At 42.2% G+C, this 19,062-nt stretch overlaps 1 protein-coding gene across 4 annotated transcripts in view; it reads right to left on the bottom strand.

The window, feature by feature from the left end:
• ADAM12 (ADAM metallopeptidase domain 12) overlaps positions 1-19,062 on the bottom strand; it is a 185,546-nt gene that overhangs the window by 127,493 nt on the left and 38,991 nt on the right. For all 4 annotated transcript variants that reach the window (XM_033149428.1, XM_033149427.1, XM_033149429.1 and 1 more), the window contains one exon: positions 16,888-16,961. In XM_033149428.1, coding sequence (XP_033005319.1) covers positions 16,888-16,961 — 74 coding nt within the window. The remainder of the gene's footprint in view (positions 1-16,887; positions 16,962-19,062) is intronic.

The raw sequence follows: 19,062 nt of genomic DNA, 5'->3' as shown, positions 1-19,062 counted from the left end.
CCATCTTGCTGGGTTTCTTTAACAGTGTACCACTGTTGCAAGCAGCTTCAAATATCAGCACCTCCACCACCACACCAGTAAAAGTGTGTGGGAAGCAACAGCATGTTTTACTTTGAACAATGTTATGATCAAAAGGCCACTGTATGGGGGAGAAAGTTGGCTGTCCGCATTCTGTACAATGGTATATACAGGGCCATTGTATGGCGACTCTGTATTTGTACTCATGGGCTTCCTGTAAGGAGTCTGCTTAGCCACCTCGAGAACAGAATGCTGGACCAGATGAACCTTTGGTCTGAATAGCAGGGCATTTTGAGAACTGGAATAATTTTTAACCTAAATTTTCTGTTTTCCAAAGTTCATTAAGGCTGGGTACACACTAACCCATTTGTAACACTAAAATGTAGATTTTCTTAATCCATCTCAGTGTGCTGCTTTCAGTCTAGATTTATTGCTAGATTCTGCTGTCCACAATGATGGGTTAGGTTACTTGATGTATTTGAAAATCCTCCCCTTGATTAGGTTATCCATGCCTTTTCCTCCCTGCACATGTGAATGAAGGAGGATGTAGTGATTGTGGTCTTGGTATATATCCACCCACAACATCATTGGGCAGGTGTGGACAGACAGCCCCCCCCAAAAAAAAAAATTGCTGGAACTGTTTTCAAATGGACACACTGGGGTAATGCAGAATCAATCTGCAATGAGCTTTGTTTTTGGATTGAAATCAGTTCCTCAAGAAGCACTTTTTAGGGGCAAAAACACTACAATAGAGCTTGATTGCATGGGGAGGATGCAGAAAAAAACAAGTCCAAGCCTCCATTGATTCTAGAATAAAAGGTTGTGCATTCACAGCCTTCAAATCTATACAAGCTATATCTTTACAGCATATTCAGAACACAATTTTTCCCTCAAAGAATTCTGAGCACTGCAGTTTACCCTTCACAGAGTAACAATTCCCAGCAACCCTTAACAAGCTACAGTCCTCAAAATCCTTTGAAGGAAAGAATGCACTTCAAATGTACATTAAGCTCATCAATCCTCAAGTCCATTTAAAAACAAAGCAAAACACTACATGTATTTATTGGCTTCCCAATGACAGAAAGCCCATCTTCTTCTTTTTCTGAATATAATTATCATTATTTGTACTTTTCTGCCTTTCCTTCTCCACAGACCTCACTGCCCCTTGTCCAACCACATATGTACAATTGCACTGCAGGATAACACCTCATGACTCTGATGAAGTGGACTGTGGTCCGTGGAAAATTATGTTATAACTAATTTGCCAGTGTTTAAGGTGGCATAAGACCACCTTATAAGATGCAAAGCTCTCTCGTCACAGAATTATACTAAGTAAACAATTAATAAAACATGCTTATTCCTGATTTGCACTGGTTCATCGCTAATGAGTCTCTGATATTACTATTTTGTTCTGCTTTATCAAGCAGATTGAGCTAGCCTTTATTTCCTTATACTACTCAAGGGGATCTTAACGTTGTGCTAAAAGAACAAAGGTGCTAAATAGTCATAATCTTGTAAATTAGCCAGTATTATGTAACAGTGTATCTAATGTTATGTTGAGTAATGCCATAAGATATACAGAAACATTGGTTCAAAATTATCCCATTTACATTTTCTTTTGAGCAAGTTGCTGTGTAATATATAATAAATTCCCATTTCACTATTAGAAAAAGTGCACTGAAGAAGACCGACTGGTGTGTACGCTTTTTGTATTTTGGAATGTTACTTCCAACTCTGAAGAGGGAATGTATGCCTATAATTAGGTGTGTCTCTTGCCTCATCCCATTCTACTGATGTGGCATTACGTACAAAAAAATAAAGTGAAAATCAACCCCAAGAAAATCAAACACAGATGTAGTAAAACTTCTAGCTCCAGATACCTTCTGTGTAATCTATGGTGATGGAGTCTAAACCCACAAGAAGATGGGATTTCTGTGACTGGCCAGCTATTGAAAATAGGACCTTTGGGAACATGTCAGATGTCAATACAATATAATAACTTTTAAGGGGCTTTTAAGAGAAAAAAAGTCTAAGAAGAATGCACTCAAACCAGCATTTGAATTCCAAGTGTTTATGCAGTCATGTCACAGTTTAGGGTTGCATAACTGCACTGTAGTTTGGCAAGGACTGAGTATTTATAAATGGCAGATAGTTGAATTCCACTCTTGCTCCCAGAGGACACCTGAATGAGATCATTATTTTCCAATTAAACTAAAACAAGCAAACAACTAAGTAATTCAGGGGTGTTGTCCAATGTAATCCCTTCCAGAACACAGTGAATTCCTCCCTCCATTAATTATACTATTGCTTTTTTACATTCGTTTTTTAAACATTCTTTTTATATGACATACTTCAGGATAGGACATACTGATGAATGTGCAACATTATAAAACATGACATTATACTGCAATGTGACCTACCAAGAACCTCACTAATATAGCTATATATGCTAATTATTTTGGCTTTTGAATCCAAAATTAAGAAAACTGTATGACAGAGTACTGCTAATGTCAAAGTAACCGTACTTCAACAAAAATATTTAAAAAGCCAAGCTCCAGTGTGAAATTGCTGAAGTAGAACTTATCAACATATGCAAATCACTTGCATTTCAACTTCATTAGAACCATGAGTTTCTTTTCACACTACAGCTATTAAATTAGTACAGTTGTACCTTGGTAGTCAAACACCTTAGTTGTCAAACAAAACGGCTCCTGAACATTGCAAACCTGGAAGTGAATGTTACAGGTGGGTAGCCGTGTTGGTCTGCCATAGTCAAAACAAAATCGAAAATTCTTTCTAGTAGCACCTTAGAGACCAACTGAGTTTGTTCCTGGTATGAGCTTTCGTGTGCATGCACACTTCTTCAGATACACTGAAACAGAAGTCACCAGATCCTTAAATATAGTGGGGGAGTGGGGAGGGGTATTACTCAGAAGGGTGGTGGGAATGGGTGATAGGCTGATAAGTGTGGAAAACCTGTTGACGACTCTAAACGGCTGCAATTAGTCTTGCAGGGAAAGGCAAGGGGTGAGATGGCTAAAGATGGCTTTGTTATGTATAATGAGATAAGAATCCAATGTCTTTGTTCAAACCAGGTTTCTCCATGGTTTTAAGTTTGGTGATTAGTTGCAATTCAGCCACTTCTCTTTCCAGTCTATTTCTGAAATTTCTTTGTATTAAGACAGCTACTTTGAGATCTTTTATAGAATGTCCTGGGAGATTGAAGTGTTCTCCTACTGGTTTCTCTGTAATACCCCTTGCCTTTCCCTGCAAGACTAATTGCAGCCGTTTAGAGTCGTCAACAGGTTTTCCACACTTATCAGCCTATCACCCATTCCCACCACCCTTCTGAGTAATACCCCTCCCCACTCCCCCACTATATTTAAGGATCTGGTGACTTCTGTTTCAGTGTATCTGAAGAAGTGTGCATGCACACGAAAGCTCATACCAGGAACAAACTCAGTTGGTCTCTAAGGTGCTACTAGAAAGAATTTTCGATTTTGTCTGGAAGTGAATGTTCCAGTTTGCAAACTATTTTTGGAAGCCGAATGTCCAACGCAGCTTCCGATTGGCTGCAGGAAGCTACTGCAACCAATTGGAAGCCGTGCCTTGGTTTTGGGAGTTGAACGGACTCCCAGAACGGATTAAATTTGAGAACCAAGGTACCACTTTATAGCACAACTAGAAAGATATTATCTCCAAGTACAATTACTGTGACTGGGTCACTGTACTTATGTTGTATGCATTTTAAGTCTAGACCAATTGCCCCATCTCATATTTCACACCCTTTTGCTTTCAGTGTTTAATTTCTCTTTAACTTATGTGTTTATATGTGTACGCATTGTAAACACACTTACACACAAACCTGCAAACTGAAGACAACACTTAATCGAGCTAAGGAAGTGGACTCTAGTTCATGAAAGCTTATGCCACAATAGATCTGTTAGCTTTTAAAACCGCATCAGATCCTGCTTGTATTTAAGCATATAGTTATCTCACACAAAATTTTTGATCAATTTGCAATGTAAAAGTTGCACTAAAAGTTGTGACTTGACTAAGTTGTAAAAATAATGACAATTTCATAGCACAATGGAAAGTATGTGGAATACATTTTCATTCTAGTCTTTGACAGCTGTTCAGCTGTAGAGCTGCAATATTTGCTGCCAATGATTTTCAAAGGATCTCTTCAAAGTGAATCTCCGGCTGAGGGGAGGGGGTACACCGAGCACAGGAAATATTGTTTCACTAAGCTTGACATTTACTGCAAAGAAAGAAATGTATGTACTAAATTTATGAGTCCCTATGATCCATCTATTAAACACTAGGTACTGCTTTTACAACTGGCCTTCATCAAGATTTTTCATCTTGTAGCCAAAGTGTCGTCTCTTCTAATGACTCATGATGAAGATTCATTCCAGTTAACTTAATTTCAGATGACTTTTGCTGTTCTTTTTAGCATGTTCTATCCTTAGAAGGCTGGCTATTTGCTGTCCATATTCTTCATGTACACGTCAGCTAATCAGTGCTGTCCAATAAATAATTGACATTGTGATTAAAGAAAGATACATCTGTTTAAGATTACCCAAAGTTCTGCTACAAAACTGATAAGCTGATAATTTGTCATAGCATTTAGGCATAACAAGCATGAGTTACCGGTATGCTTCTTTTTGTCTGCAGATGTAAGCACTCTTTAATCCAAAGCTGTGTTCTAGAATATGCATCTTACTGATTTTACAGAAGACTAAAATCTGTTTGCAGCAACTGTTACTATCCCACACTATTTACATCATGTTAGAAACTGAGAATGAAAGAAAAAAGCAAAACAAATCCATACAATATTCCCGATAAATGTGCTATTATGGATAGCTATTGAAGAAGAAAGCCAGGCTCTACACATGGTTTCATTAATTATGTAAATTGCATGTGGTACTTACATTCTCCAAGACAAAATTATAATTAGCACCCCTCCCGCATTCATAGTATTAAGAACAAAGTACTGAGCTTTAGTAGAAGAGTTTACTCATTCCATTGCTCCAGTGTTTTTCTGCTGTGTCAACACAAGAGAAAAACTGCAAATCAACAGCTGTGGACAGGGACTGAATTGCAGTGCTGGATATAATGTTTTGAATTTTGCCAAGTGAGACTGATTAGATCCCTTTTGAGGGATTCAAGTTGGTGGAAATATTTCTTCTTAAAGTGGAAAGAATGGAATCTTTTCGCCCTGACTCCAGGGAAAATGGCTGCGGAAATCTGTGGTTGAGATGGAAAAATACTGTGACTAAGATGGGAATACACTGAAATCTGATACCTTATACCCACTTCTACCATGTTGGGTTTCGTTTTCAAGTTGGCCTTGGACTCTGGATTAACCCACGAACAAAGGACTATTCTTTTGAACTTAGAATTGCTGAACCAGAAATTAACTTTGTTGACCCAGGATGACGATTTATACATCACAAGAAAGACTATTCAGAATATTGCTAAAATGGAATCAAACCTTGGCAGGGAACTCAAGGGAATTATTGAAGTACATAGTACAATGCTTTGGCAACTCCGAGAAGAAGAAAAATCCTGTTGGGGTGAGGGACCCAGGATTAGGAGACGGTTTATATCCAATTCCTGGGGTGAGAGTCCAGGAATGATGGGGAAAAGATTCTTATATCTACAACTAGAAGACGAACGGAATTTTGAAGCGGAGATGCTGCAAGATGATGATTTGTGTACCCTGATGCACCCTGCAAGGATTGTCATAGACTCTGTCTGGAACTGTGGCCTTACAAGGAAAGAGGACACTTTGAAAAAGGGTTTCGGCGTAAGATGGAGGAATGTTTGTGGGGAGACCCAGAGAAGGCACAAGAAAATGGTTAGAAAAGGGATAGGGTGAAATATAATAAATAAAATCAGGATTCATTATGGTACCCTGAAGCCGGTGTGTTAAGATTTTAAGTTTATGAACTAGAGAAGAGATATTTGATTTTTTTGTTATTAACAGCAGTTTAAGTGAAAGAAGATGTATGATTTGAAATAAGAAGTAATTTGTTATGTGATGAAGTTATATTATTAATTAATATGAAGTTATATTTGGAATAGATTTGATTTAAGCTAAGAAGTGATTAGTATTCATTTTTGAATGATTTAATATTTGAGAAGAGAAGTTACTAAAGTAAATTAGATTTGGAACCAAAGGAGAGAAAACGGGGGAAGTCACCTAGTAAAGATTCGAACTAGAAAAGTTTTTTTGTTTTTTGTTTTTGTATAAACAAGAAGAAGAATTGTTGGTGTGTTTTATATTTGTTTTACTATGTTTTGATTGTGGGGTTGGGTTTTGGTCTGTGTTAGTGTATGTGTCGTGTTGTTTTCTGCTTTGTAAAAACCAATAAATTCTTTATATAAAAAAAATGAAAATAAAAGCACTTGCTTTCTCTACATTATGACCAGGCTCAAATAATATATCCTATGTCACTGTGGGGCAATTCACGCAGAACCCAATTGTCCTGAAGATGAGGGAAATTTGGAAAACCTGTGCACTAGGCCTTATCAGTGGATCCTGCATTGCTTACCTGTCTTCCTACTGAAAGGGAAATTCACAGTTTAAAATTATACACATACCTATGTTTGAACAGGTGGGTGCCAAAAATTGGATCCTATGAGAGCAGATGGATCATCATCCTTGCTCCTCATTAAAATGAGCTGCAAAATACTTTTTCCTAACTAATATTTAGAGGACATGCTAATCTTTCAGTATAAATTATATATTCACAGCAAAAAAACAAACCCAGTACTACTTTGAAAGATTCTAATCAAATGCAGGTAAAGTTTGTTTACTGTAGACCTGTAAAATTTCAAGGACAACACTGAATACTGAAAGAAGATAAATTAAGTAGTTGGTGTCTATCCCTGTCAAATTTGTTATCCTGGAAACATGATTCAGTCTCCTCCATAGTGCCTTCAGCAAGGGCTAAAGACTTTATTTTTAGAAAGAAAACACAAAAATCACCCTGAATGTGAGCCAAGGGTCTGTCACTTTGAGTATGGAGAAGGAGAGACATTTTAGAAGCCCTTGCACCTACTGTCATCTATCCTGCTCTAGTTCAACAAAATTAGGCCCTAGAGACTATGTATCAAACTGAAAATAACTAACAAATAATTAATTAAGGCCAGGTTCAACCCTGCTTTCAAAAACATGTTTACAATTCTCTTTGCTATTTTAGAGTCACTATGGAAGGCCTGTCAACCTTTTGCAGGGGAGGGGGGAAGAAGAAGAGTGTGGAAATTAACATAGTTTCTAACAATATGTGATAGTATATGGAAACCCATGGCTTTGGCATTAAACCTAGCTAACTTTCTGAAGAAACAGGAACGCAATCAAATGCGTTTTGGAAGACACCACAACCTGTGCTATACACCACTTTGAAACAAAAATTGTGAATGAAAACATAAGCATTATGAGTTGAGTGGTTTAGCCTTGAGTTCCCTCCAAAACTTGTGATCCTGTATCATTGAGGCTAGAATCTCCAAAAGAGAACCTGGTGGACCAGCCAAATCAGACCCTTTGTCAAGGTGCATAGTTAGCTGCTCAGTTAAGTACCCAACATCTGCATCTAAAAAGAGTGAGCTCCATCTTAAACGAGTGAGCTCCATTGCCATAGGAACAAATGGGTGGATCTTTCCACACACCTGGCTGATGGAGAGAAGAACAAGATGAGTAAGTTGGAAGCATGAAACACAGAGACATGTTTGCTGTGTGCTGGACTTTAGGGCTCCCCTGGAAACCTAAGGGGCAGCAAGATCTATGGGTGTGCTAATGCTGTGAACCCCTGCATCCTACAGTCAGGTTGTATATATGTGTAAATAAACCCATATATCCTAAACACACCACAGTCTCCACTGACCTCCATTTCAAGGAAACTGAATCTGGGTATGTGCAAAAATCCCTGGAGTCTCTCACCACTTGGAAACTGGAGTAGTGCATAAGGGATTCTAAGAGAGGAATACATCCCCATTTCAACATAAGGACATCTTCCTCTCTTTCGTTGCCAGTCATTCACTCCCATCCATATTGCAATTTGGGGCAAAATAGCCATGACAGTGGCCCACTCATCTCTTTAAATATAGGTCTGTCCTAGCTCAGTACAGGGACGCGGGTGGCGCTGTGGTCTAAACCACTGAGCCTCTTGGGCTTGCCAATCAGAAGGTCGGCAGTTCGAATCCCCACAACGGGGTGAGCTCCCGTTGTTCGGTCCCAGCTCCTGCCAACCTAGCAGTTTGAAAGCACGTCAAGTGCAAGTAGATAAATAGGTACCGCTCTGGCGGGAAGGTAAATGGCATTTCCGTGTGCTGCTCTGGTTTTGGTGCTCCGTTGCGCCAGAAGCGGCTTAGTCGTGCTAGCCACATGACCTGGAAAAACTGTCTATGGACAAACGCCAGCTCCCTCGGCCTGTAAAGCGAGATGGGCACTGCAACCCCAGAGTCGTCTGTGACTGGACTTACGGTAACTGTCAGGGTCCTTTATCTTTTAGCTCAGTACAAGCAGAGGGTAGAGATATAATTTAAAGAGCAAAAGGAATAAGCACATGAGTTTGCTGAATTTTCAATACCCTGCCTTCATATATTTTGGACTACAACTCCCATCAGCCCCACCGAGGAGGGTTCTTGTGACTGGGCTGATGGGAGTTGTAGTCCAAAACATGAGGTTGGCAATGGCTGCTAGAGTCTACCCCCCAGATGCTTTGCTTCTAGCCAAGCTCACTTCAGATAACAAAGACCAGGAGATGGAAAAGTCAGGTCAGATGGTAAGACTGCAGAGTAATATGCTGCAGGCACATGAGGGGTCACCACATGCATTCCCATGCCTTGTGTTACTTAAATTGGGCATCACCTTGGCACCCTAAATTGACATGTCAATCATACGCTGCTGAAACCCCATTCATGATGCAATGCTGCTTGTAGAGGGGAAAGGGGGGGCAATGATTGTCATGGATGCTGAGAAGGGAACCTGGCTAGCATAGCTTTGCTGCTGGGAGTGCACAGGATCCTGACACTAACCTTATGCCAGCATAATTTGGCTGCCAACTTGCTCAAACCATGCTGTTTAAAAGATGTCTGTCCAAGATCAATTTGTCTCCGATGTGACAGAAGGCAGTGGCGGAGCTAGGCTCTGCGGCACCCGGAGCGGCAAATGAAACGCCCCGGGGGCGGGGCGTCGTGACGTCACATTGTGATGTCCCGATGCCCCGCCCCCGGGGCGTTTCCGGGAGTGCCGCCGCTGCTTCTGCAGCCTGCTTTTAAGCCGAAGAGCCCGCTTTTAAGCTCTGCGGCTCAAAAGGAGGCTGTGGAAGCGGCGGTCGGACTCTGCTGCTCCCGGGGCGACTGAGCGAGCGGCAGCGCGTGGGGGTGACAAGCGCCGGCCCCTCCTGCCACTCCCCACGCTGCCGGTCACCCTGGGAGCAGCAGCGCTGCACGGACGGGGTGCTCCCTCGGCCGTGCGCTGTTGCTCCTGGGGTGACGGAGGGAGCGGCAGCGCTTGGGAATGGCGAGAGGGGCTGCCGCTTGTCACCCCCATGCGCCGCCGCTTGCTCCGTCGCCCCGGGAGCAACAGCGCACGGCCGAGGGAGCACCCCGTCCATGCAGCGCTGCTGCTCCCAGGGTGACCGGCGTTGCGTGGGGAGTGGCGGGAGGGGCCGCCGCTTGTCACCCCACCCGCCGCTTGTCACCCCCACCCGCCGCTTGTCACACCTGCCACTCGGGGCGTACCGCCCCCACCGCACCCCCCTAGCGACGCCCCTGACAGAAGGAACACTACAATTAGTGAGTTACTGACCTATATGAGGAAGAGGTTTTTCTTTCCACGTTCATTTTATATCCACAAATGATTATGTTACATTTGCTCTAGGTTCTTGTTAATATTGCATTCAGCACTGCATCCAGATAAGCTGAAGGTGAAAGGAAGCAAGCATCACTTGGCCAATTACCCTCTTGTATTCCCTTCAAAGTGATAGTAGAATAAAGTTATCAGGATACCTGGCATTCTGCTGTTGCAATTATAGATAGGAAGGGGTAATTTAAAGTGAGAATTTCTTTAATATGTTAATTGCATAAGCAAGCATATCTTCTCCTCTACTGCTTTCTCTACTTAATTAGCTGGTACAGCTTCATGCTGTGCTCCAGTGCTTGTTTTAGATACTTTCAATGAGACAATGGCTCATGTAGTTGTTCTTCAAAGTCACAAAAATGAGCTGCATCTAATTATGCAGGCTGGGGGGGAAATATATCTTAATCCCCAAAATTTCTCTTTCATCCTAATGATGGGATTAAGCATATATGAATTGGCATTTTGTTACGAATTCATGATGGTTCTCAGTGTCTGGAGCCCACACCAAAACAGAAGAAACTAAACCAAAAGAGAGACAACAGGAGGAGACCAGTCACCGTCATCATAAGAGGGGATGATAGATAGGGATTGAAGAGGAGCAATATAATAGTTTACAGTTGTTCCTAATGGCCCACAATGCAGACAAGCATGTTGGTGTAACCTCTGAGCTGGTTTCTAGTTCATCAGACAGAAAGAGATCGGAGTTTACATTTCCCATTTACTAAACAACGGTACAGTCTAAGCTTTGTGGTGCCTGAAAGACACATTTAGGGCTTATCCACACACAACCTTTTGCCCCACTCTTTCCAGGCAGAGGCCCATGCTTTAACGCTCTGTGTCCAAAGCAAATGTCAGTTTGTTTTTTCTGTGGATTGAGGTTTGCTCCGATTCAGCTCTAAAGAGCAGGTTTCCGTGGGGAAAGCTGCAGAGCAAAGAAGAAGAAGGAAAGTGTGTGGGGAGGTATGTGTTTGGACATGGAGCTTTATTAAATCACAGGCCTTGCCTTGAAAGAACGGAGGGAAGGTTGTTGTTGTTCAGTCGTTCAGTTGTGTCCGACTCTTCATGACCCCATGGACCAGAGCACGCCAGGCACCCCTATCCTCCACTGCCTCCTGCAGTTTGGCCAAACTCATGAAGGTAATTGTGGATAAACCCTTACTGTGACATAAGCTGTTATGGAGCAGAGGCATAACTAGGCTCATTTTCACGCAAGTCGAGATCTTGTTTGGCACCCTCCTCCAACATGCATTTGCTTATGCACACGCACAGGCTAGGAGCCTCAATGGCACCCCTCTGGAGACTTCACCTTGAGAAAGACGCAACAGCTCATGACACCCTGTGAGCGCAGCACCATTTCTGCGATTGTCACAAAGCAGCACTGGGCTTGCAAGGCGCCGCGAGTGTGCCCTTCAAAGCAGGGTTGCGTCGGCCAGCTGGACTCCCCACTGTGTGACTGGGCAGGCGGCACACCGTGGCCCGGTTTTGCTCCAGTGGATGGAGATAAAGAGAGAAGGGAGCAGCCCTGCCCACTTTTGGCTCTGGTCTCGCACCACCAGCATGCAGCCTCTGACAGGCTGCCCCCAAGGAAATGTGGCCCTTGACAGAGGACAGTCTCCCCCACCCTGGGTGCAGGCAAAAGAATTCTGAGAATGGAAATTACTTCATTAAAGCAAAACACGGACAGAAATAATGACACAAGCACTACCACAATGACTGTGAATGTGATTGACTGTGCTGCAGTATGTTGGCATTGATGTAACAGTGGAGTGTAATTTTTGAAAAAGCAACTGTTTATTTTAATTAAAGGGTAACTCCAGCTGTCAGCTATCACTGAAACACTACACTGCAGCAGCTGGTTCTAGGACTCACAGGTAAAATAGCTCAGTCAGTGGTCCAAGGGATAATTTATAAACTTTTAAAACTACAATATAGAAATAATTTATAACAGCCATATACTTCTGGGAGGTCCTGTTTCCCCACCATATAATTTCTGCTGTTTGTTTTGATTATTCTTTTAGTTATTATTTTGAGCCACTGATAATATTGTTGCATACCATCCAATCTCCAAGCAGTGTGAGATTCCAACGCTTCTAGGTGCCTACCCAGAGTTCGGTTTCCTTGGAATTGAAAGGCTCAGGTTGTATAAATGTGTAAATAAACCATATATCATAAAGACTCCACAGTCTCCACTGTGCCTCATTCCAAAAGGAAACATGAAACCTGGGATAAGTGCCTAGAACTCTTCTCCAGGAATCTCACAGTCTTCAGAGATTGGGGTGGCATGGAACAATATGTATATATTACTAATCACAATATACTACTTTCATTTGCTCCGAAAGGGAAGCATTTTCAAAAGCCAGCAATATTTAGGAAACAAACTTGAAGGAACTTTGATAGGCTGGTAGAATATGGTAACTTTAGGAGAAGTTAGGGCATGAATAAAATGATATCAGATACCACAAGGTGCCAACCTGGCCCACTAAAGGAACCTAATTCTTCTCCCTTCTGGAAAGCAACCATATTTTCTCTCTCTTTAGTTCCTATATTATGCACAGGCTATTATCCTGTATCAAGGAGAGACAGTGTGATACAGTGGTTATAGTATCAGTTTTGGGACTGGTAGGAGATCTAGGTTCAAATTCCGACTTCAACCACAAAACTCACTGGGATGATCTTGGGTCAATCACTTTTCTCTCTCTCACAACTACAGGGTTGTAAGGTTAAAAAGTCAGGGAGAGAACCATGCATGCTAACATGAGCTCAACTGGACAAAAAGTGGGATAGAACAGTAAGAAATGAATAAATAAAATATATTTGCAAGAAAAGTAAACACATACCATTATTCTGCTGGCAAGGACAACTTAAATACACCAAGAAAAACTACAACATTAGACAATGTTATGACCATTATCACTTTGACCCACATACATACAACATTTATGAGGAAAAAATTCTTGAAGCTTGCTTAATACTTGCCCATAAATTATTGTTGTACACAGTATAGCTAAGTAGAGAGATGATTAGTCTGACAAAGCAAATGTTGTGTAAATGGTCACTAAAGTGCCAATTTTGAAAGGCTGTTGGCAATGCAAGTGCTTCTAACACATTTTTAATAGATTGCAAGTCTCTAGAATGCATCTATTTACAGTATCCTCATCATAATCTGGTGCTAAATGAAAATGTGTGATTAAAACCTACATTCTTCAGGAAGAGTTGTATCTGATGTTGCAAGAGAGGAACTGTAATGTCTCTGAGACACATACATCACAGGAATTCCACTTGTGCAACCTCCCCCTCCCTCTCCTCTCCCCTGTGCTGCCCCAAATCTACTCTGGAGGATACCAAACCCCCTGGAGCATATTTTAAACATATTGAGGAGAGGCTTTAGGGGAGAGGAGAGGAAGGGAATGTTCTGTTGCCCAAGCAGATGTCTGCTGCATGAGTGGAACAGCAACACTGGATACCACCTGTAGCCTTTTACACTTTTGCTACTTTCAAAACTCAGTGATAGATTTGCTAATCAGGCCTCATTTGAATGAAATAACGTATCTGAACTGTGATCTGAAATACAATTCAATTAAAGTTTTCAGCAAAAGAGTTTTAATGCTATAAGCAGTGCTTTTTGTGATGTCATTCATTGGTATGGAATACCATCACCTCTTTAATTGCTGACCATGGAAGCCATTTAGTGTTGGCACCCATGACACCGTTACCAGTATGCAAGCACTGGCACCTCATATTTACAGCACACACACCCCAAGCACTGGCTAAAAGTAGTTGTTTCAGTCAAATGGACACCATTACAAACACAGGTTTTTTGCCTCCATACTTCACATTTTTATATGTATACTCTAGGTGTGCAGCTAACAAATTTAAAACACCAAATGGACCCAGTACAGTCATTTACTAAATCTACATACAGTATCTATACCAGATTTTGAGCTCTGTAAGTTATTTATTATAACAACTCTCTAATAGAAGTCTTCCCTTATATATTGTCTGCCACAAAAGAGGCGCACACACCATACCTACTGTCCGCTGACTAAGTGCCACAGCAGTTCTAACAGCAATGACTTCTCTTTGGGAGATATGAGGTAAGGATGTAACCTTAGTAGAGAGGACGTCTTCCCTGGATCCTTCCTCCTTTTGTTTTTGCTTATATGGTTATCTGTAATTCTTATAATGTGTACAGGATATTTCCTATTATCACAAATATATTTGGAAGAAAATAATCATTGTGATTGGGATCTTGAGGCTTGCTAAATTAGGCTCTTAATCACATTCACCTTATCCCTCCCAAACACATAAAGGAGATACCACCAGAGAGTATATCTATCAGGATTCTTCTTCTTTGGTTTTGCTTGTGAAAGTTACACAATATTCCGGCTTCAGACTTCAGCAAAGCTCCTATCCTTTAGCTCAGTTGCATCACCCATAACAAAGTTGTGTACCTAGTTGGGCGGAAACCATCTACACAACCTCCCACATCTTATTATTCTGTATACAGCTATTACGTATTAGGAGAATCATGTTGAAAAGACTGAAACCAGCTGAGCAGCTATTCTACCTCAGAGTAAGATATGAGACACACGCACACCAATATTGCCTTACTGCACACCACAGGATTTGTTGCCTAATCCAGTGCTCAACAAATAGATGGTCGGTGTGCAACTCTAGGTGGAAGCAAAGGAGACCCAACCAAGTCCTTTGCCATGCTCTTTGCTGATTAGCAACCTGAAAGATCAAGATCAATACATTGCTATTCTTGGGGGGAGTGAGGCTGTAGGAAACATTTTAGCTGAACAGCTTATTATATTTCTGGCAGTTTCCCCATAGCATTTAGAAGGTCAGGTAGGGTTACTAGGCAGTTTTATACACTTAAAAGAGAGTGACAAACCAACTGATGATTGCCATCACAGGAGCATGATGCCCACAGCACAACAAGGGCCAGGCAGCGTGGAAATAAATACAGGAGATTGATATTTGGGTTGAAATCGGCCACAATTTTACAGAGTGATTACAGATGTCAGTAGGGTTTGGCCTAGGCTTACCAGACATCCCCGGTGCCCGGGGACAGTCCCCAGATTCACCATTCTGTCCCTGGAGGAAATCTGTCCCCGGAATTCATTTAATGTCCCCAGGGGCGTGGCGGGGGCCAATTTAAACCGTGGTGCAACTCTGGGGCTTCCCTTTTCAGTCTTGCGCCAAGGATCTCTGCTGGTTTTCCAACTTCTGCCTTGGTTTCACACTACGGTCTCACTCTCAGCATTGAGGGACCCTGCGCGGATGGCTGACAGTGGGGTTTGTCCCTTCTCGACATGGCTGGCAGGTGTGCAGCCGTCCTTTCTGCAGTTCAGTCGCGTTTGCTGGTGTTGGCTGCTTCCGCTTCCCCTACACAGTTTCCAGCAGCGTGAGGGTTCTGTTGAGTGTGTAGAGAGAGTGGGTGGGCGAGAGCATGTCTGATAGCTTTTTCTTGAGCTGACTGAATCGCTACCGCTGGCTGCAGCGCTCCTCCGTAGACAGCCTTTGTTCATTCTCCCGGTTTGGTATGTGTACAGCCCTTGTTTGAACTGTGTGTCATTTGGTGTGTTGTTGGGAGGATCTGTAGGGAGCCGTGTGAGAGCGTTGTGCTTGCTCTTGTGGGGGTCCTGCTTTGGAGTTGAGACTACCTCCTTTCTATTGCATTTGTGTGAGGCCTCCATGTGTCGTCCCCCCCACCGCCTTGCCATTCGCCAGCAGCCTTTGAGGGAAAGGGTTTCTCCCTGCGAAGGTTTCCTTGCAGTTCTGTGTGTGGGCTTTTGTTTCCTTTCCCTGTGTTGCTGGTGACTGTTTTTTCTTGTTTTATTCCGGCGCACGTGGCTTTTGTGTTTTCTGCCGCTTCTGCGAGGTTGCTCTGCTGGCCCGGATTTCATTGGGGGGGGGGAATTGAAAAGTCTCCCCGGATTCATTGAAAAAAATCTGGTAACTCTAGTTTGGGCAGGTACTGAGTATGAATCTGGTATTGAGCAGCCTGCCTGCTGGTTGATAATTATGGTGGTGTCAACCCAGAGCTGAGGAGCTGCACCTGACATGGACCAGGTGCATCGACCCCACTTGAGCCGCCACTAAGAAAAGTGCTATGGCCCTTTGGCCCCCATATGGGCTCCTGGACAGAAACACCCTTCCTGGACCCCTTTAACACAGTACCCAATCAAATAAGGATCCAACGCAATGCCTTATCTGTCAAAGTTGTGACCTGCAGACCAGCCAATTTGTCTGCATGGGAAAAAATCCTCCCTGGCCCAGAATACAGTGACCAAAGAAACCATAGTAAGGTCCTCACACAAGCCTGCCCACTCACCTTCAGCCAGGCCACCTCCAGCTTGGGTGGGTGCTAAATCTGCAGTTGGCCTCCAAAGTGGGTGAACTACATGCAGCCATCCTCTTAAGTACTGGAAGGGGATGGGGCAGGTCAGCCTCTTCCCCTGTGACCAGATTTGCCCCCTGGGCCAGGGCCTTTCCCTGTGGGCTAGCATGGCCAGAAGGAGAGGCTCTGGTCATCCCCTCACGGCTGCACATGAAAATGGTGGTCATTGGACATGCCACAGCCATACTACATGGCAAAAGATGCTGCCCTGGAGCCCCACGTGAGCAGGAACTGTCACTGGGCCACAGTCTATCAAAGTAAGCAGTGATAATGAAAGAAAGCAATAAACAAATACTGTTTGTTTCAGGAAAACTGGCTGCCTTTAACCGTGTGAATCATGGTTACAAAGGGGTGGGGGAATGAAGCAGGCTTAAAGCAACGTAGAAAGAGATATATGTAATTATACATGTACTTACCATCTTGTTTTGAACAAGAAAAGGCCTGGAAATATGGTTACATGAGACTATTTTCTAAAGCTAGATAGCAGTCTGAGCCACAGTTCCTCATGCATTATGTAACCCATCAATTTTAACTTTGCAATCGACTCACTAACACTACTAGACGGCAAGGAATACAAATTAGAAGTACTTACTCATTTCTCTCCAGAATGATGACAAGTTGCTCACTTTCAGTTTGTATAAGAAGTTTCAGCACTGCTGGGTGAGTCTGAAAAATAAAATTGAAGACTAATTCTATTACTCCAAACAAAAAATGTAGGCACCCCTGCTCTGTGACAGGTAAAAATGTGCAAGATTGGGACCCTTATTGTCAAGAAGATTGTGACAAGATCAACAGGAAGATGGGGTTTAAGGTAAAGTGAACAGCAAGGAAGCATTAGTAGAATTTTGAATTTATTTATTTTTTTGTATTAAAATATTGGCTAGTATCTCAACAATCTTTCATTTTCTTTGACATCTATTTTTAATTTATGCTGCCAACTGCAGATATATTTAAACACATTTATTTTATTGATTTAGTACCTCAGATAAATTAAGGTGTGTGCTTGAACTGCAGATTGATAGAATAACAATAATATATTGCTACAGGCCTCAGTATCACTGATTGACAGTGAGCCCTTAAACTATTAGCAATAATTTAGGAAATCAGAACTTGTTGCTATAATTAAAAACATTATTAGAGACAATGGAGTGTGTGTCCATAAGTGTTTTAGCATTTCAAATACTAGTCTTCTTCTAGAAAGCTATGTACAAGGATTTTGCTTAGAGTAGATTTTTAAACTTTGAGGGATTATAAAAACCATGGATAAGGGATTGGCGTATATATAAAATATATGGACCACTGCTCTTGTTCAAATCCTTGTGCAATATTCAGTTAACAAGCCCTGCTAGCGGAAGCCCACGCAAGGACTTCTGCTAGCACAAGGTCCCCCTTTTCCTCCTCCAAATTAGCAGGGGGGAGGGTTCAGGAGAACCCTCCAGAACTGAACATGAGGGGAGAAGACGACAGATCATTCCATCAGGCAAACAGAAATGTTTGCGCTGACTAAGCAATCTGCTTAGCGCCAAGTTGAATTCCTCTCCATATGTTTGCAAACAGGGTCCCTAGATCAGGAATGGTATGGAATTCACATTTCAAGATGAAATACTGTCTTAATTTCCTGATCACCTTGTTCTGCGAGTCTGGCAAGGGCATAATGTATAGAACAGAGACACAGGAGCGGAGGTCTTTACCAGAAGAGCTCCTGCTCAGGTCTCTTTCCTGTTAAGTTGTTTTGCCCTGCTCATTTTGGTATAGTACATTACTCCTGTACACCCAAAGGGATTTCCCAACAGAAGCATGTGAGAAGCTGAAAAATCTTGCTGTTTCATTTGTACTCTCCTTCTCCTTCTTGTGAGGCAATTGTATCACACACACTGGGATGGGCACAAAGAGCTTAGCCACCTAAGCATTTCCCATGACCTCTTTCTTTTCTCATAGGGAAACTGCCTAATGACACTCTCACAAGGACTGGGCTCCACAATAGCTCCCCACCCCCCACCCCACTAGCAGCATCAGTGCTAAGAGCAGGGAGATCTTCTTTTTCCATACAGTATTTGCTTAAGTGCCTTCCCTAGGACTTGGGTGGGGCGTGGGACAAGCAGAGCAGGTTCTCTTAGGCCAGGGGCTGGTCTGGGATCCCATGAAATCTTCAGTGGTAGTAAGTATGGGGAGAACTGCTTAAGACGTGCAAAACTTCTCACGAATTCTCAGGAAATATTGCTACAACCTGGCAGAACTACAACTGTCTCAGGCATACAATTAAGAATGCCTAGACTTAAACAAACAAACAAACAAACAAACAAACCACAACTATGGTCACCAGCATCTGGAGTAATCTATTTCATGTCCATAGTGGAGATTCATAAATATCATTTTCATGCAAGAAAGCAGCTAGATTAAAATAAGGCATTGGAATGAACTTTGCAATAACTGGATCCCTCTACCATAGTAAATAAATGCTTCAGGCCAAAGCCTTGGCATTCACCAGGCACTTGGGAGTCATTGATAGCCATGAATATTTAGAGGCAATGTTGATTACCACTTTAATATTAGGTAAATGGTTCAAAGACTTAGAAGAAATAAATACTACATAACTTGGAAGGAACAAGACAGAATTGCAACAGCTTAATGGATTCTTCCAGGTCTGAGACTCACTCACTCACATATTTACTTATACAATTTATATACTGCTTAATTACACTATTCTCTAAATGGTGTGCAGGAGACCCCAAACAATTAATCAAATGTGAATTAACATTATAAAATC

Source organism: Lacerta agilis, chromosome 5 (assembly GCF_009819535.1).
Source record: "Lacerta agilis isolate rLacAgi1 chromosome 5, rLacAgi1.pri, whole genome shotgun sequence".
In the NCBI taxonomy this organism is placed as follows: domain Eukaryota; kingdom Metazoa; phylum Chordata; class Lepidosauria; order Squamata; family Lacertidae; genus Lacerta; species Lacerta agilis.
Note: the sequence above shows the minus strand (reverse complement) of the source record. Positions and strands in the feature narration are given on the sequence as shown.